The 16,991-nt window shown below is 42.9% G+C and overlaps 1 protein-coding gene across 1 annotated transcript in view; it reads left to right on the forward strand.

Annotated features, from left to right (window-relative positions):
- Window positions 1–16,991, forward strand: part of RYR3 (ryanodine receptor 3) — a 379,117-nt gene that overhangs the window by 228,870 nt on the left and 133,256 nt on the right. Inside the window, exons 38-42 of the mRNA XM_061158246.1 lie at window positions 6,000–6,273; window positions 8,422–8,536; window positions 10,036–10,165; window positions 11,421–11,524; window positions 13,305–13,440. Of these exons, the coding sequence (XP_061014229.1) occupies window positions 6,000–6,273; window positions 8,422–8,536; window positions 10,036–10,165; window positions 11,421–11,524; window positions 13,305–13,440 (759 nt within the window). The remainder of the gene's footprint in view (window positions 1–5,999; window positions 6,274–8,421; window positions 8,537–10,035; window positions 10,166–11,420; window positions 11,525–13,304; window positions 13,441–16,991) is intronic.

The raw sequence follows: 16,991 nt of genomic DNA on the forward strand, positions 1-16,991 counted from the left end.
TTACATATTTAGTTTTCCCGGCTAGGCTGCTATGGGTAGTAACTGCGTCTTGACATAGTTTCGTATAGAGTACTTTATTCAGTATTGGGCGTATAATAGAAAATGTCATTCAGTTGATAAGCTAACTTAGGGGGGCCATAACTGGAGGTAATTCACCTACTAAGATGAGGACAGGCAGGAATGGATGAATGAGGTGTGTCCTGAGGCCTGGATACACATGGCCTCCAGAGCAAACCTTTCTAGACCAGACCACCCTGGTTTCAGGTGTTACTGAGAATAAAGTCTTTGCGGAAGGATCAGCAAATGTCAGGGGCAGAAAATCAGTGCTTCCCCTACAGCCTGCCGTCCTCCTTTTCTCTGTGCCTCACCGTACTGGCTGCAGAGCAGGCTGCAGAAGGCCTGGCTGCCGTGGTGTCAGAGATACCTGGCTCCATCCTTGCTCCCAGGGTGACTCATCTTCACCCCAAATGAAGGAGGGAAGCATAGGGCCCTTCAGGCTGGTGGGGAGCCCTTTGGTAATGAATGAATAATGGCCGGACCCCTTGCTGACTGCCAGGATTCAATTTTCAAAATAATGATTCTTTAATCTTCGCTTTATTTCTCCATGTGAGCTGTCTTACTCTCTTTATGCTCATTTAATTGACCTCTCATCCAGAAACAGAGAAAGCTTGCTAAGGCACAGTTTTCAAGGTTCTGGTCTCAACCACTTGATTAGAATCACAATCTAATGGAACAGGGTTTATCTTAGCCAAAGGGAATGCTGTGCCTTCCAGTAACAGCCATCCCCTAAGGTAGACCCTTTTATAGAGACAGTGATCCTCTAAATTTCAGCCTTGAGGCCCCTTTATGCTCTTAAAACTTACCAAGGATCCCAATATGCCTTAGTTTATGAAGATTGTATCTATCATATTATACAAGTAAAACTAAAATAGAATTTAAAACTGAGATTTTTAAAATAGTTGTTAATTCATTGAAAAATAAGAAACCCACTTATGCTTAATGAAATAAGTCAGAGAAAGACAAGGACAGTATATTATCACTTATATGTGGAATCTAAAAAGTAAACAAATGAATGTAGCAAAACTGAAACAAACTCACAGAGTTAGAGAACAAAGTAGTGATTAGCATTGGGCACAGTGGGGAGAGAAAGGGGGGGGGGAGGGGCAAGATTGGTTAGGGGAGAAAGAGATACAAACTATTATGAATGAAATAAATTGTGGTGATATAGTGTAAAACACAGAAAATATAGCCATTATCTTATAACTTTAAATCAAGTATAATCTATAAAAATATCAAGTCTTTTGGACACCTGAAACTACTATAATATTATAAATTAACTGTGCTTAAACAAATAAATAATAATAGAGTAAACCCATTACATGTTACATGAATAACTTCTATGAATAACAACTTAATGTTTAATAATTCAAAAAATGATTAGTGATTTTTGCATTTTTATAAATCTCTTATATCTGACTTAGAAGATAGCTGGATTTTTTTTTTTATTCTTATATCTGGTTAAAGAATTGGCCTCAAACAGATATATAGTTGGAAAGAGAAGGAGTACTATTAGTAGCCTTTTCAGATAATTATGGATATTCTTATGATACTATGTTAAGACTCAGCAAGTAATAGTTCCTCAAAAGTTATTTGCTATGTTGAATTTGAAATAATAGTAAAGACTTCTTTTAATTTGGTTATATAACAATCCATTGGTCTGTCTTGCTTGTAAAACGGATTCTTTTATCCATGATGTTTTTGTAACATCACACATTAATCATTCGGAAATGACTGGTTCACTGAGTTATACAGAGCTTTCAAATGTTGACACAGTTTATTATAAACTATTTCTTAAATTACATTCATTAATATCAACAACTTAATCAAAAAAGTCTTTAAATGTTGGGAAGCTGTCAAATTCACAGTGGCAGATAAACATTTTCCAGAATTCTAGTTTTCTCTTGAAAGCTTGAATTTTAAACTTGGCAACAAGTCCTAAGAGTTGTTTTCCTTGAAGTGACAGGCTTGTTTCATTTTTTAAAAAGTATCTGTCAGTTACTCAAGTGTGATTAACCAGTTTGTCTGTTGTTCTCTTAATTAAGATGGCATTCCAAGAAAGAAGCAGCTAGTTTAGCTAGCAACAATCATGATAATCACACAGGTGTTTTTCCTCAGGAAAACCGCTGGCCTTTGTACAACAGAAGTGCTTTAGAAATATGTATACTCAGGAATTTGTGTTCAGTTCAGTCGCTCAGTCATGTCCAACTATTTGCCACCCTATGGACTGCAGCACACCAGGCCTCCCTGTCCGTCACCAACTCCCGGAGTTTACTCAAACTCACGTCCATTGAGTCGGTGATGCCATCCAGCCATCTCATCCACTGTTGTCCCCCTCTTCTCCTGCCTTCAGTCTTTCCCAGCATCAGGGTCTTTTCAAATGAGTCAGTTCTTCACATCAGGTGGCCAGAGTATTGGAGTTTCAGCTTCAACATCAGTCCTTTGTTGTTAATAAAATTAATAACCTTTCTATGCCACTCAGAGCGTTCTTATGCAGGCAATACTGGTTGTTGTTCTGGTAATGCAGCAGGAAACCATAGAGTTTGGTGTTGCTGTCTTGATTTGTGCTAAGGACCCAGCTGTTGTTTTTGTTTGTTTGTTTTTGCCCCAGTAGTTTTACCCACTGTTGCTTTTTCACCATTAGTACAGCTAATCACACTATGAAAAAGGCAAATGGCATCTTAGAATTATTATGAAAGTACAGCAGGCCTTGCAAACTGCCTGAAGGGTCTTGGAGACCCCAGGGGTCTGTGAGCCAAACTTTTATAGTTACTGGCACAGATAGCATCAGAGTTACCTTCTATTAAGCCCATGGTTTGTGCCAGAGATGGTTATGTGCATTAATTATTTTAATCCCCAGATATGCAGTTACATGAAGAACCTTTCACATTCTAGAAAATGTATTCTTTTTAACCTCTCTAACCTGGTTCATTTATGCTGCTCTGTTGCTGGTTCGTGGGAGCTAATTAAAGTCTGAGCAGTTTTCAACAGCATTGCTGCCAGGGGTATAAAGCTCCATTTTCTCAGTCCCAGAGGTGTTTAGACCTTTAAAAATTCATGATTCAGCCTAGGTTCACTTGGTGGGTGCTAGGGCTCCAGCATATGTCAGGCCACAAAGTACGCCATGCTTCTCAGGGCTCTTAAGAATGTTTCTCCCCCATCCCCAGTTGTTTTTCTTCTCATCGTTATACTTTCTCTCACTTTCCAAACCTTGGTCTCACAATCTGAAACCTTGTCCAACAAGAATGGTCTTAACCTATCAATACACAATGATGAGGTGCTTTTTCTGTCAGGAGCTTGGTGGGGGGGTGGGGGGGGGGTCACAATTTTTTAACTGAGCATTAGCTTGGTCACACATAGATAATTGTTTATCCCATTGCCTCATATATACCTTAAAGGCTGACCTGGAGAAAGAACCCGTGGGGCATTTCCTGTTCTGCCCTTTCAGGCTAAAGAGCTGTTTCCCAGAAATGGACTCACAGACATAGGGAACAGACTTGTGGTTGTCAAGGGGGAGGTTGTGGGAGAAGGACTGGGAGTTAAGGATTAGCAGATCCAAACCTATTACATACACATTGGTTAACAAGGTCCCCTGTATAGCACAAGAAACTGTATTCAATATTCTGTGATAAACCACATGGAAATGAAATTTTTTTAAAACACTGTGCATATATAACATATATATATAATATATATGCATATACATAACTGAATCACTTTTCTATACAGCAGAAATTAACACAATATTGTAAATCAAGTATACAAAAATAAAATCTTGCCCTTTCCAAAAAAAAAAAAAAAGCTATTTCCTTTCCCATTTGCCCTCTCATGAGGAGGTGTGCTGAAATGAACCCTTCTCTAGGCTATAAATGCTGATTTGGATTGATAAGTCAGTGTGTGGCTAAGAGCTCACCCGAATCTTGAATTAATCTGAAAGACAGGTTAAGGGAATATTTACATGGTTTCATTGTGACTCTGTAGAATTCCCTGTTGAAAAGAGGACGGTCTTTGAGCTGATTAATACTTCTGGTTGCTTTTCGTGTGTGGCAGGGACTGTGGTCATGTGTATTATCTCTGCAAAGAATTTGGTTTTAAGTATCGAGAACTGTAATTCTTTCAGTCCAAGGTCAGGCTGAAGAGGAAACTGTACATGCAGGACCAGGTAAGCTTATGTTGCATCCAAGAACATCTGTGGTTTTGTCCTGCTTTTATTCATTAGTCTGACTATTAAGTAGGAGAAACAGAAACTTTTACATGTGACTGCTGAGGAAACAAGTTCCTTAGAGGAGACCAGGCTTAGACGGTAAATAACTTTTCTCCCCCAGAGAGTTCAGATATTATCTAACCTAACAGGTGTTAGTCAGCAATCCCTGCTGAGTGAGATCTCTTAGGAACATCTTTTAACTGTGCTTCTCTCTGCCTTGGGTATCTTTTTTTTGTTGTTTTTTAAGTTTTTAGCTTATGTCTCCCGTCTAAACCTAAAACACCCCCAGGGTTGATAGACACAGAAGTTAAGTTGAATTAATCCTTTACATCTAGATCTCTTCTGGAGCTTTGGTAACAAAGGTCAATTTTCATATCCTTATGATGAGCCCGTATGTAGAGAAGACACTTGCCATATTTAATGTCACAGAGGTAGAAAACAATTTAAGACAGGGCACAGGCTACTGAAAGCACTTATCCAAGTTTATTCCCAGTCCTTTCACTGAAGGACTGCATAACCCTCATCATCCCCCGAGCTCTGCCTTTATCACCGGTCTGAATTAAGGCTCTCGGTGCCATCCATACTTTGCAGAAATGTGACAGGCAGAGCTGGACTTGGATGCAGTTATAAGAACAGCATTTCTCACCTGTGTTATAGCATCTTCTGGAAATATGTATGACATGGAGGGGGGTGAGCAGTGCCTCCCAGACATTCTAGCAGGATCCCTTATCACACTGTCCTCCTGCTCAGATCTGCATCTCCCTTTTGGTCATCTTCCCACACCAATGCCCATCAGCGCTTCCCAGGGGCCATTCAGTTCACCCTGTGAAGGTCCCAGGGCTGGTTTGGTTCCCACTTGAGCCATCTTTCCTGACATGTGCAGTCAGTGGTGTTTCTGTGCAACCAGCGTGAGCCCTGATACGTTCTGAATTCACAGTCATACTGTTTTCTCCCCTGATGCTTATAAAGCGTCTGACACAGTGTCAGCTGACTCCTGCCAAAGACCCAGGACAACACAGTCAATTCAGCGGATGATGGTCAGGTGTCCAGTTGCAAAGTCTTTGGACCTAATATGTTCTCAGTCTGCCTCTCTCTATCCCCTAATGTATTTTTATGTTTGTGTCATCTCAAATACATTTTAGAGTTCTTGAATCACTTACTCAGTTCATGGTAGATAATATCTTTAGAATACTTGGAGGATAGCATTTATGGTGGAGAAATCCTAGCACTTAATAGTGCTTTACTCCTAAGAGGCAGTGACCAATGTCTTCTTATGTTTTCATCTACCCAGAAGCACTCCCCACTCTATCCTGTGGCACTTAAACACAACCCCATCTTAGTGTGTATTGCGTTGTATTATAAAATAAGGATAAAATGTAGCTTTTAAGTCAAAATGAAAATGTGAAGAGCCAAGTTGTGAGCACCCTGATGGCAAGAAGGCATCTTATTTTGTCCCCTACGTCCAGCATCATTCAAGCATCACTGAATGCCATTTAATCCAGATAGAATATTTAGCCTTCTCAATTCAAATGGAAGATATTCTTTTATTATAATATGGCTCATGCACCTGCCTCTTGGTATGTGTTCTACTTCTCTGGGTGCCATAATCTACCTTTAAGAATTTTTTTTAACCCTACCCAGCTGATGTTGTACGTTACCACTGAGCGAAGTGACAGAGGCGTGCAGCGCTCCTGAGCCTCGACAGCCACAGTACTGGTGCTTCCCCTTGTCCTTGCAGCTACCCTGAAGGAGCTCATCTCACAGACCATGATCCGCTGGGCCCAGGAGGACCAGATCCAGGATGCAGAGCTGGTCCGGATGATGTTCAACCTCCTGCGGCGGCAGTACGACAGCATCGGGGAGCTGCTGCAGGCGCTGCGTAAGACCTACACCATCAGCCAGGCCTCCGTGAGCGACACCATCAGCCTGCTAGCCGCCCTGGGCCAAATTCGCTGCCTGCTCAGCGTCCGGATGGGCAAGGAGGAGGAGCTACTCATGATCAACGGGCTGGGGTGGGTCATTCCCATCAGGGGCAAGCTTGCAGAGGAGGCAGTTCTGAAATCAAGTCACATAAAAACCTCTAGGTTCCCCTGATTTCACTCCTCTTGGGATTATATGCTCATTAAATCAGTCCCCTTCAATAACCTCAGAGAGCAGACAGTGGGCGACTTGGGGTGAAGGGCTGTGGCCAGAAGTAGGAAGGATTCTTGGAAAAAAGCAGATATTTAGTTTGAATCTGATAAAAATAGTCCCAGGAAAGCAAGGAAAAAATTCAAAGGAAGGGACAGTGTGTTCAGCCCAACAAGAGAGAAACTTTTTGAGCACCTAAGGTTTTGACTGGAAATCTTCTGAGACTTCCCTTTGAATAATTAGAGCCCTTTTCCTCCCTTTTCTTGGGAATAGAGTCAGGGTCTTCAATCCCTCAAAATGTATTTCCTCATGACAATAGCTTGTGGATCTTCCTTAGAAGCCACGACACTAGAAAGATTGAATTTTATTTATTTTCTTGTTTTTGTTTTCATAATTTAAATTTTTTTTATTTTTAAACAATTTTAAAGGTTACTTTCCTTTTACAGTTATTACAGAATATTGGCTATATTCCTTGTGTTGTACAATATATGCTTGAGCCTATCTTACACCCAACAGTCTGTACCTCCCATTCCCCTACCCCTATATTGCCCCATCCTCTCCTCCCCACTGATAACCACTAGTTTGCTGCCTATATCTGTGAGTCTGCTTCTGTTTTGTTGTATTCACTAGTTTCTTGTATTTTTTAGATTTCACTTATAAGTGATATCATACAGTATTTGTCTTTATCTGTCTTATTTCACTTAGCAAAATGCCCTCCAAGTCCATTCATGTTGCTGCAAATGGCAAAATTTCATTCTTTTTTATGGCTGAGTAGGAATCCATTGTATATGTATACCATAAGAAAGATCGTGTTTTAGATATCAAAAAGATTTCCTTTAATTAGGTAGCATAGTTCTGTATTGCAGATGAGAAACCTAAAGCCCCCCAAAATTCACTAACCCACAGCTTTACCTAAGTAAAATCAAGCACTAGAATCAGTCTTCCTGCTGCTGGAATTGTCATCCTACCACCCTCAAACCTGCAAAGTAAAGGAGCATCACTGAGGCCCAGAACAGAGATGCTGGCAGTTGAGGCAGGATGAGGGGATACATGCATTCCTTAAATTCATTTCCAAACAGGAATCTTACAGTAGAGGTGAAGAAACTTTTATGGAAAGAGGAAACAGCTGCAGAATTGGCCTTTCTCCCAGCCCTTGTAGTAGACATAGCTCCACTAAAACCTAGTGGTGTCTCCTTTTAACAGCTGCAACCCTCTGGAGAAAGAGATATGGGCTGAGAGTAACCACTTGCAAGGAATTACACAGCCAGGTCACAGGCTGCCTCTGTATTTTGATTTGCCTGCAGCTTTATTATGTGAATTTATGCTGAATGACTTAAAAACATAATTCTTTTTATGTTTCATTTTGATCATTTTATTGAGTGCTTACTGTCCAAAAATATTGTTGGTACCTAATACACAATTGCCTTAAGAAAAGGGTGCCCTACCATTTGGATAACTAAAGTACATAGAGACATAAATATAAGGACAAGAGAACAAAAAATAGAAGACCCTTAATATACAGAGGAAGAGAAATTCAATGGTTTGGGCTATCTCAAAACTATCACAAGCAAAAAAAAAAAAAAAAAACCCAAGGGGCAGCTACTTAATGTCATCAGAAGGAAATATTTAAAAGAAAAAAAGTAGAAATGAATGAACATAAGATATTCCTATCAGCTAAAAAAGGCCCTCCACATATATTCCACCAACCTAGTACCTTCTGACCATCTTTCCAGCAGATGGCATGTACATTAGAAGTGAACATTTTAGTCCCTCAATCATGTCCAACTCTTTGTGACCCTATGGACTGTAGCCTGCCAGACTTCTCGGCTCCTCTGTCCATGGAATTTTCCAGCCAAAAATACTGGAGTGGGTAGTCATTCCCTTCTCTAGAGGATCTTCCCAACTCAAGGATCAAACTCATACATTAGTTCACCCCAAATGTGTGTGCATGTGCATTTGTGTATTCTCAGCCCTGAATTGTCATAGCATTGAAATAAGCAAGTGCTGACTTCTCTCTCCGATTACCCTAGAGACATAATGAACAACAAGGTGTTTTACCAGCACCCCAACCTCATGAGAGTCCTCGGCATGCACGAGACGGTCATGGAGGTGATGGTGAACGTGCTGGGTACAGAAAAGTCTCAGGTAATGCTCCAAGGAGAATTTAACTTGAACTTGACCCCTGGGCCGGGTCATGTGAAGTGGCCTCTTCACAGGCACGTGGTTGGTGCCCACTGCCTAGTGATTCTTCCCAGGGAGGGCACGGGGGTAAGCACAAGGCCAAGAAGGAGCATGGAGATGGGACCCAGCCAGTGTGAGAGTTCTCACTCATCCACTGGGCTGCTCAGTCTCCTTCCCATCCTCTTCTGCAGTCCTGCTCCTTCCAAGATGGAATTCCTCCAGGTTCCACTTAAGAGCCTGGTATGTCTGGTGCTGTGTCAGAAGGCAGTTCTAAAGGAGAACAGGGTCTTAATAATGATCCTGGCACTGTTCCCACCGGAGTGTACATGTTTCCTGTCTGAGCCAAGCTCCTGATGATGTCGATTTCCTAGCCAGCCCTGCCATAAGGGGCCTGGGAGCTCCTGCTGCCAAGGGGCAGGGAGTGCCAATAGGGCCCACCTGGGCAGGTGCTGCAGCTTGTCCAGGTCCTCCTCAGAGTCAGAGAGCTTAAGGCAACAGATAGGGGATGTTTTTAAATATTGGAAATTCTAGAGTACCTGGTCCTAGGAAAGCAGCACCAATATTGACAGGTGAGCATTGTGAAGGAAGAACATAGGAGCCCCATTCACCTTGCTCCTCATTTGCTTCCTTCTGATGTCTCAGGAAAGTGGACTCTCCCTAGAAGGCCTCTGAACAAACGTCTGTGTGCCTCAGCAAACAGACAGACTAACTTTTAGAATCTTGCTTCCTAGAGCACGTTCCATCATTCTAAAAGCGGAAATCAAGGGCTTTCTTGGATCCTGAGCCAAGGTTAACACTGACACCATTTATTGAGCATGATTGATCAAACAGAGGATCCAGCCAGACCCTGGAGATGCTAATTACTTTGTTAAGCAGAGAAGCCAACCACTTTTGATGGTAATAGAAGTTGGCACTTTGGTGCTAAATTGTAAGAATCATGTTATGAATGCTGTAGGAGAGTGGTGATCAAGGACAGAGGTAATTGGGGAAGGCTCACAGTCTGAGAGGGTGATGCTGTTGAGGGTTCTACAGCAGTAGAGGCCGATCTTTATGCAGAAGACTCAGGTTTGATACAGTGCTAGGTCTTATTTTCTGTGATCACCCATCTCCATTTCTGTTCCCTCCCTTCCTACTCAGAAACAGTGGTCTGATGTAGGGTTGAACAATTTCACAAGATATCTGACAGTGACTAGAATTCTGGCTTGACATCTATTTTTTTTTGAAAGAAAGATACTTCAGGAGCTATAATTAGGTCTCGATATTTTTAGAAGCCTCTTCTTAGGTGTGTATTCTCTGTCGCTCCTATGAAAAAGTCTTGGAAACAACCGGAAGCAAGGAGAAAATTATTTTTCCCAACTGTTCACAGCTTGCAAGGCTCCAACCTAAGATTCTTTGAAGTCAGCCTTTTCAGAAAGGCTTCCTGATAGACTCTTCCCCGTGACACTTTCTACTTCTCCCTACAGATTGCCTTTCCAAAGATGGTTGCTAGCTGTTGCCGCTTCCTGTGCTATTTCTGTCGAATCAGCCGACAAAATCAGAAGGCCATGTTTGAGCATCTAAGTTACCTGTTGGAGAACAGCAGTGTTGGCCTAGGTAGGTCTTGTTATAACTTCTGCAGTTGGCTCAGGGGTTACCCTTCCCCTGCTGGCCACTTAGGCAGTGAAAGGAAAGAAGTCACATGTGTGCTATGGTATTTTTAAATCCTGGAGGAATTTTTAAATCCTGGAAGAAGGAATCCTGCCTGATCTCAAAACATGTGAGATAATAATAATACCATGTCTCTGCTCTCCAAACTAAGGAGAGAAGTCGCGGCCAACCAGCCGTGGTGACAGTAATGATGACAGATTTGTTTTGGCTTAGACACACAGTTTATAGTCACACAGTTTTGCCTCCTCTCTCTGGGGACCCGGGGTTCATGAAATGCTACCTGAGATTATGGATGTAGTCTGGAGATCCAGCGCCTCCCAGCCCATTCAGCTGACCAGGGAGCAGTGCTAATAAGACCAAGGTCATGGATCCAATCTCTTCTTGGCAGGCTGGCTGCAGGCGACATGCCTGTCCCATCAGCTAACCAGCCAGTGCTTTCATAGCTGCAAGGTAGACAGGCCAGGAGCGACTATGGACAGTGTAAATCCAACACCACTGCTAGAAAACCAGTGCATGCACTTGCCTTGCTCACTCTTCTGTATGTAAACTAAATGAATTTGTGGAAGACACAAATACATTGTGTGCACGTGAAATCTGAAATCTCAGGTTTCCTGTTTATCAAATGCAACCTCATGGGATTGCAAAAAGAGTCGTACACGACTTAGGGACTAATCAACAACAAGCTTAGACTAACCAACCTTTTTATAAAATGCCACCTAAAGTTTTTCTCAATTTTAGCCCAAGAACCAAACAAAGGGAAATGAAAGACAACGTTGGTGACCTGATATAATTCTAAGAGCTAATCTGTTTGAGGTTATTTTTAAACTCTAGGTGGTGACCCCAGAAATGACCAAGTTATGTGAGCTTGGTTATCAAGTGACATCTGAGACTTTTGAATGGTCACCAAACGAGGGCCCAAGAACTTCCATGTTAGAAAAGCACTTGAAAATACGTGGTCCCAGTTGCTCCTATGAACTGATTTTCTAACTTCAGCTATGTTCACGGTCAGTAATGAGTGTGGGGAGGAAGGATAGAAAACAGCTGCTGTTGAATGGGGCAGGCAGCCCCGCTTTGAGGACAGCGATGTGTCCAGGTTTTGTGTTTGCTGACCTCTCCTGGCCATGACTGCGCACTGCAACCTCAGCTCAGCGCCGGGTGGCCTCTTTCTCCCTTTCTCTCCCCTTCTCTCCTTCTTCCTCAGCTTCCCCGTCGATGAGAGGATCCACCCCGCTGGATGTGGCCGCTTCCTCCGTGATGGACAACAATGAGTTAGCGCTGGGCTTAGAGGAGCCAGACCTCGAGAAGGTAACTGGCCTTGGGGGGGGGCACTGTGCTTGCTCTCCCCTGCTTATAGCACGGCCAAGCCATGGAAAAGCAGACCAAAGGCTGAGCCTGCCTCAGAACCTCCTCAGCGTGTGAGGAAAGTGGGGCGGGTTGTGAGTCCTGGGAGCCGTGTGATAATTAGGACCAGAGCTTCTCCTGTGGGCAGGACTTGCCAGCTCCACAGACACCTTCACCTTCTTCCTATCCTGTCTTCACACTGTTTCCTTGACTGGACAGCTGACGCGACTGACAATGCACTTTCTCAGTTTGGAGAGGAGCCGTCTAGTCAGGAGGAGGGGGACGAGGAAAAGGCTGTCCACTGCGTGGTGGGTTTGGGAGCAGCTAGGAGCGGGTATCTGACCCCAACAAGGGGATCAGGAAGGGCCCTCAGCAAAGACGTGACCCCGAGGCTGGGCAGAAGCTACTCGGTCACATTGAAGACAAGCCTGTGCCAGGAATGTTTGAATTTCAGAGACGAGAGCATGGTGTGCTTGAATTTCAGAAAGCTGGCTGTGACCAGAGCTCTGAAGCTTGCGGGGAGTGCTGAGAAGGGAGGAGAAACAGAAATGAATGGGCCCCAGGCTGCCATTACTGCTAATAGCAGAGGTCCATACACCTGCGGAATCACTGTGTGCCCGGCCCCACTCAGAATTAAGTCACGTGACCCTCAGGACAAGCCTTTTTATTATTGCCCGAGTTACAGGAGAGGAAACTGAGGCATAGAGAGATTAGGTAATATCCTCAAAGTCATCGGGTTTGTGAGTGTCAGAGCCAGGGTCAAAGCCCTGAGCTTTTGGGACCTCACTATAGAGCCTCGAGCCCCAGAAACCACTGGAGGGCTTCAAGCAGAGGAGAAACACGACAGTTTTCTATGTTCTGGAACACGTCCTGGTTTTAGTGAGAAGTGGTGATTGGAATAGAAACAAGACAAACCCCACCCCACCCCATACACACACGAACTCAGGAGCTGTGCGCCCAGCAGCGAGTTACGTGGTTGCTGTTCTGTGAATGCCCTGAGCATTCCTGGCCTCTGCCTCTGAGGGGACAGAGTTTAGTCAGACTTGGCTATTCATCCATTTAAATGGCCATAAATATCAGTTTTCATTTAGGTGATCTGATGATAACTGACACCTGTGTTTAAAATTAGGTGATGATTCGTGATAAGACGGTGCCCCAGGGGGCCGTGTTCAGCACCCACCCTCAGCCACATTCACCTGTTCCCATGATAACTGCTCATCAGGGGCCCTGAGTCTCCCTGGGAAGGGAGACCAGGAGGCAGGGAGAGCAGAGAGAGGGTACCCAGGGAAGTCTGCAGAGGAGGAGGAGGGCCCACCAATCACCCAGTGACTGAACATTTTGGTTTTGAAATCCCATGGTCAAACAAACAGGGCCAGCCTGCATCCACCATTGTCTCCCCCGTGGCACCTTAATTAGGCCTACTTTTAAATGCCATGTCCCTCTTGCCAGCACTTTTAAATGGCATGTCCCTCTTGCCAGAACCGGGAAATCATAGCATATGGCTTATATCTACATAGCAGTGATCATCAGCCTTGTCAATTGCTTGGAAACAAAAATGAGTAAAAGGTTCCAATTTCAAATCTGCTAAATTATTTACTTGGAAAGTAGTGGGCTGTCTCCAACTTCTAGAGAAATGAAAGCCCTTCAGTTCCCAGAATTGTGCATGCCTTACCAGCTATATAAAAAAAACTTACATTAAAAAAAAAACAAACCTGGGCACTTAACTTTGTTTTGTTCTTGGCAGGTGGTGACCTACTTGGCAGGCTGTGGCCTGCAGAGCTGCCCCATGCTTCTAGCCAAAGGATACCCTGATGTCGGCTGGAACCCCATTGAAGGGGAGCGCTACTTGTCCTTCCTGAGGTTTGCCGTCTTCGTGAACAGTGAGTCTCAGTTTTCCATGCCTTTCAGACCTAGGATGGCACAATCGCAGTGCATACTAGGGAAAGGAAATTCTTTGCACTACTTCCTATCCATAAACATGATAGATTGTATAGGTAGGTGGCAACTGATAGAAAAACCTCTGGGACAATCAGGCTAGACAAGGATCAAGAATGGAATCCAGTGGAGAGAGTCCTGAATGCTAGGACCAGAGCCTACAAGGAGCTCACTACATCGGCCTGGGCTTGACACCTCTTTGTACCTCTTCTTCTAAAAGAGGGTGCTTGTTAATATCTTGATCTCACTTGTTTCCCAGAATTAAATGCAAGTGTGTCTCTAGATTCTTAGACTTTTGGATGAATGGATGAATGGTTGGATGGATGGGTGGATGATTGGATGGATGGATGAATGAATAAAAACATGGAAGAGCTGATAGCTGTTAAAGGTAACTAAACTCCCAGTAGGAAAAAAAAAAAAAAAAAGAATTGCTATAGAAGCACTAAATATTCTTATTCTTAATGCAAATCACCTCTCACTTATAGGGAATTCCAAGTTGACACAAATTCTGCATTTCCACTAGCTTAATATGCTGAATATTGCATAAAATGAGTAGTTTCTTAAAACTGCACCTTGTCTCCAAAATTTTGTCATGATATTAATACTGGCTTACTTGCATTTACATTATAGTTACAATCTTTCTCCCTTTTCCCATTTTGGAGTTTCTGGCCAACAAACCTAGCTGGGCTAGTTAAGTGACTACAGAGAGGGATTTCAGCTAATAAGCAGTCATGCCGGTTGTTCTATGAGAATTCACCTAAAAATGTATTGGTATCACGTGATCATTATCTTGCCATGTGCTCTTCTTGTCTCCACCTCCCCAACCCCCTGCTTATTTTCCTACATCATAATGCACGCTGTTCTTAATATTTGAATGGTTTCCGGTGTCCCGGTTTTTTCCCTTTCTTGACTTGGTCACAGACCTTGAGATGTTTGTCTTTTGTTCTCCTAGGACTCGTCCAGCCAAGTTTTCAGGGATTTGGGTTTTCTGCTTCTCTCTACGTCTTCCATACCTACTATCTGTTCATCATCAGCATTGCTAAACTCCCATTTTATTCCTCTGCAGCCAGTTTCATGGTATCCTCTGATAGCCTGTTTTATTTCTAGTCCAGATGATTGCATATCCTGAATTAATGCAGAGTTATTGACTGATGGGACTTAGCAGCAGCAGCAGCCTGTGGTAATAATGAGGCTTTCCTTGTAGCTCAGACGGTAAAGCGTCTGCCTACAATGCGGGAGACCTGGCTTCAATCCCTGGGTCGGGAAGAACAACTGGAGAAGGAAATGGCAACCCACTCCAGTACTCTTACCTGGAAAATCCCATGGACGGAGGGGCCTGGTAGGCCCCAGTTCATGGGGTCGCAAAGTCGGACACAACTGAGCAACTTCACTTCATTTCATTGTGGTAATAAAGGGAATTTTGTGTAGATTTTAAAGATTCAGAAAGTCCATCAAATTCCATAAATAGACTGTATGACACATACCAGATCCAGGAAAAACCCATTTATTCATCTTAGCCAACTTCACAGGAAGATCAAGGGTTTTATGAGTCAATTAGTGGGACTGTCTACTTGGGTTATGATGGTTGAGGAATCCACTGGCTGTTTTCTTACCCAGATGGCCGAATTCCAACACTTGCTTTTGCTTATGTGGTACAACTGTATTCAACTAAACTCTGAATCAATGCTCGGTCCACCCTCTTTGTTTTCAGATTGTTTTATGCCTTTTTAATATACTCTACAGTACAATTTCATAATGCAATAAACTGCAAATCTATTAGACCATCAGTAGAACGATATGTGCACTTTAACCTTTATTGTGTCTCTTATCATGTGAAGGTCACACTTGGTTTTGGCAAAGGTTATTGGCTTCTACTTTGAAGGAACTGACAGTCTAGTCAGGGGAACAGACATGGACAGAGGTCACTATAATAAGGAGTGGAGTAAGGTAGGGACAGAGTGTTAGCGGGTTTCATGAGGGCATACTCATATCCTGTTGAGATCAGAAAAGACCTCTTGGGGAGGTAATGTTAGAGATGAGCTTTGAAGGGTCAGATTTCTAGGTGCTGAGATGCAGGAGAGGAGCCAGTTGAACAGTGGCCTGAGGGCTAAAGCACATGTGCTCAGGAAACACAGTGATCAGCTGGTCTGCAGGGTAGATGCATGGTTGACAGTGCTAAGAGACAGGTGTAAAAGGTAGGCAGGCAGCTCTGATGGGGAGAATTTAAATGCCATACTGAAGAGTTTAGTCTTGATTCAGTGTGCAGAGAACTGGGGAACCTTTTCACCAGAAGAAAGACTGGCAATCACCAGGAACTTCTGTGCCCAGGTTAGGATAATGAGTTTCTGAATTGTAATGGTGGTGATGGGAATGGGATAGAGGAGATCTATTTGAAATAAGTAATAGAGACTGAATTTATCAGACCTGCTGGTGGTGGTGATTATAATGTCTGAGTCCTGGGTATGTGGACATAAGGGAAAAAAAACAGGTCACTTTAGAGCTTAGAGATTTAAGGGTAGGGAGAAAAGAAATAAGGATGGTCAGAAGGACAGAATGGTTTGAGATGGAGGGTCATGAACTTGTGTAGTTTGGGGAATGATTTTGCAGTGTGTGACCCCCCCAAATGGAGATGCCCCAAATTGAGGCTATAGAACAGAGATCAATCAGGAAACATATTGGGACCAAGGGGACTTGTGGGTCACCTGCAGTTGAAATGGTCCAGGGGAGAACATAGAAGAGAGAGGGATTCATATGAACAAACTTATTCATTTAATATAACAACCCAGTGAGTTAGATATAGTTATCATCATCATTTTATGGATAAACACCCTGATGCTTAAAGCCATTAATAAGTACCTTTGCCAGAATCACACAAGTAGTAGACTTTTGTGAGGATTTGAACCAGAACAGTTTGGCTCCAGAGGCCAAACTTTACTCAAACCATTATATAGCATTGCCTTGTAAACACTGTCTCCCTATTGAACAAGGAGAAACAGCACTTTCTCCTTTGAGCTGATCAAAAATTGTGGAATTGTTTAATTTCTGTTTGGTGCTAGTGTTTAAAAAAAATTTTTTTAAGCCAAATCAAAAGCTCTTGCTATATCAAAATAATAGAATTAGAAAATTCTTTTCTAACGTTATTTTACTAGTTTCTATTAATGTTGGTGTTAAATCTTCTTAAACAAGATTTGTCTTTAAGAGAACTTCTTAAAGCATATGATTTTCTCCACTTTATTTTTACTAGCTTGCTGGGAAACCTTGGGTAGTGTTTAACTCTAGGAGGACAAACGTTGAGAAGTTTCTATTAACCCAGCAGTTGCAAACTTTATAGCCTGTCTAGACACAGAGGTGTCTGAGTGTGTGATTAATCCCTTCCTAAGGTAGATACCAAGTAGGAAAAGATTCCTTACAGATACACAAGAGGAAGGGGAGAGTTGGGAATTCCCTGGCAACCCAGTGGTGGGACTTGGTGCCTTCATTGTTGAGGATCCAGGAG

This window comes from Dama dama, chromosome 12, assembly GCF_033118175.1.
Source record: "Dama dama isolate Ldn47 chromosome 12, ASM3311817v1, whole genome shotgun sequence".
Lineage (NCBI taxonomy): Eukaryota > Metazoa > Chordata > Mammalia > Artiodactyla > Cervidae > Dama > Dama dama.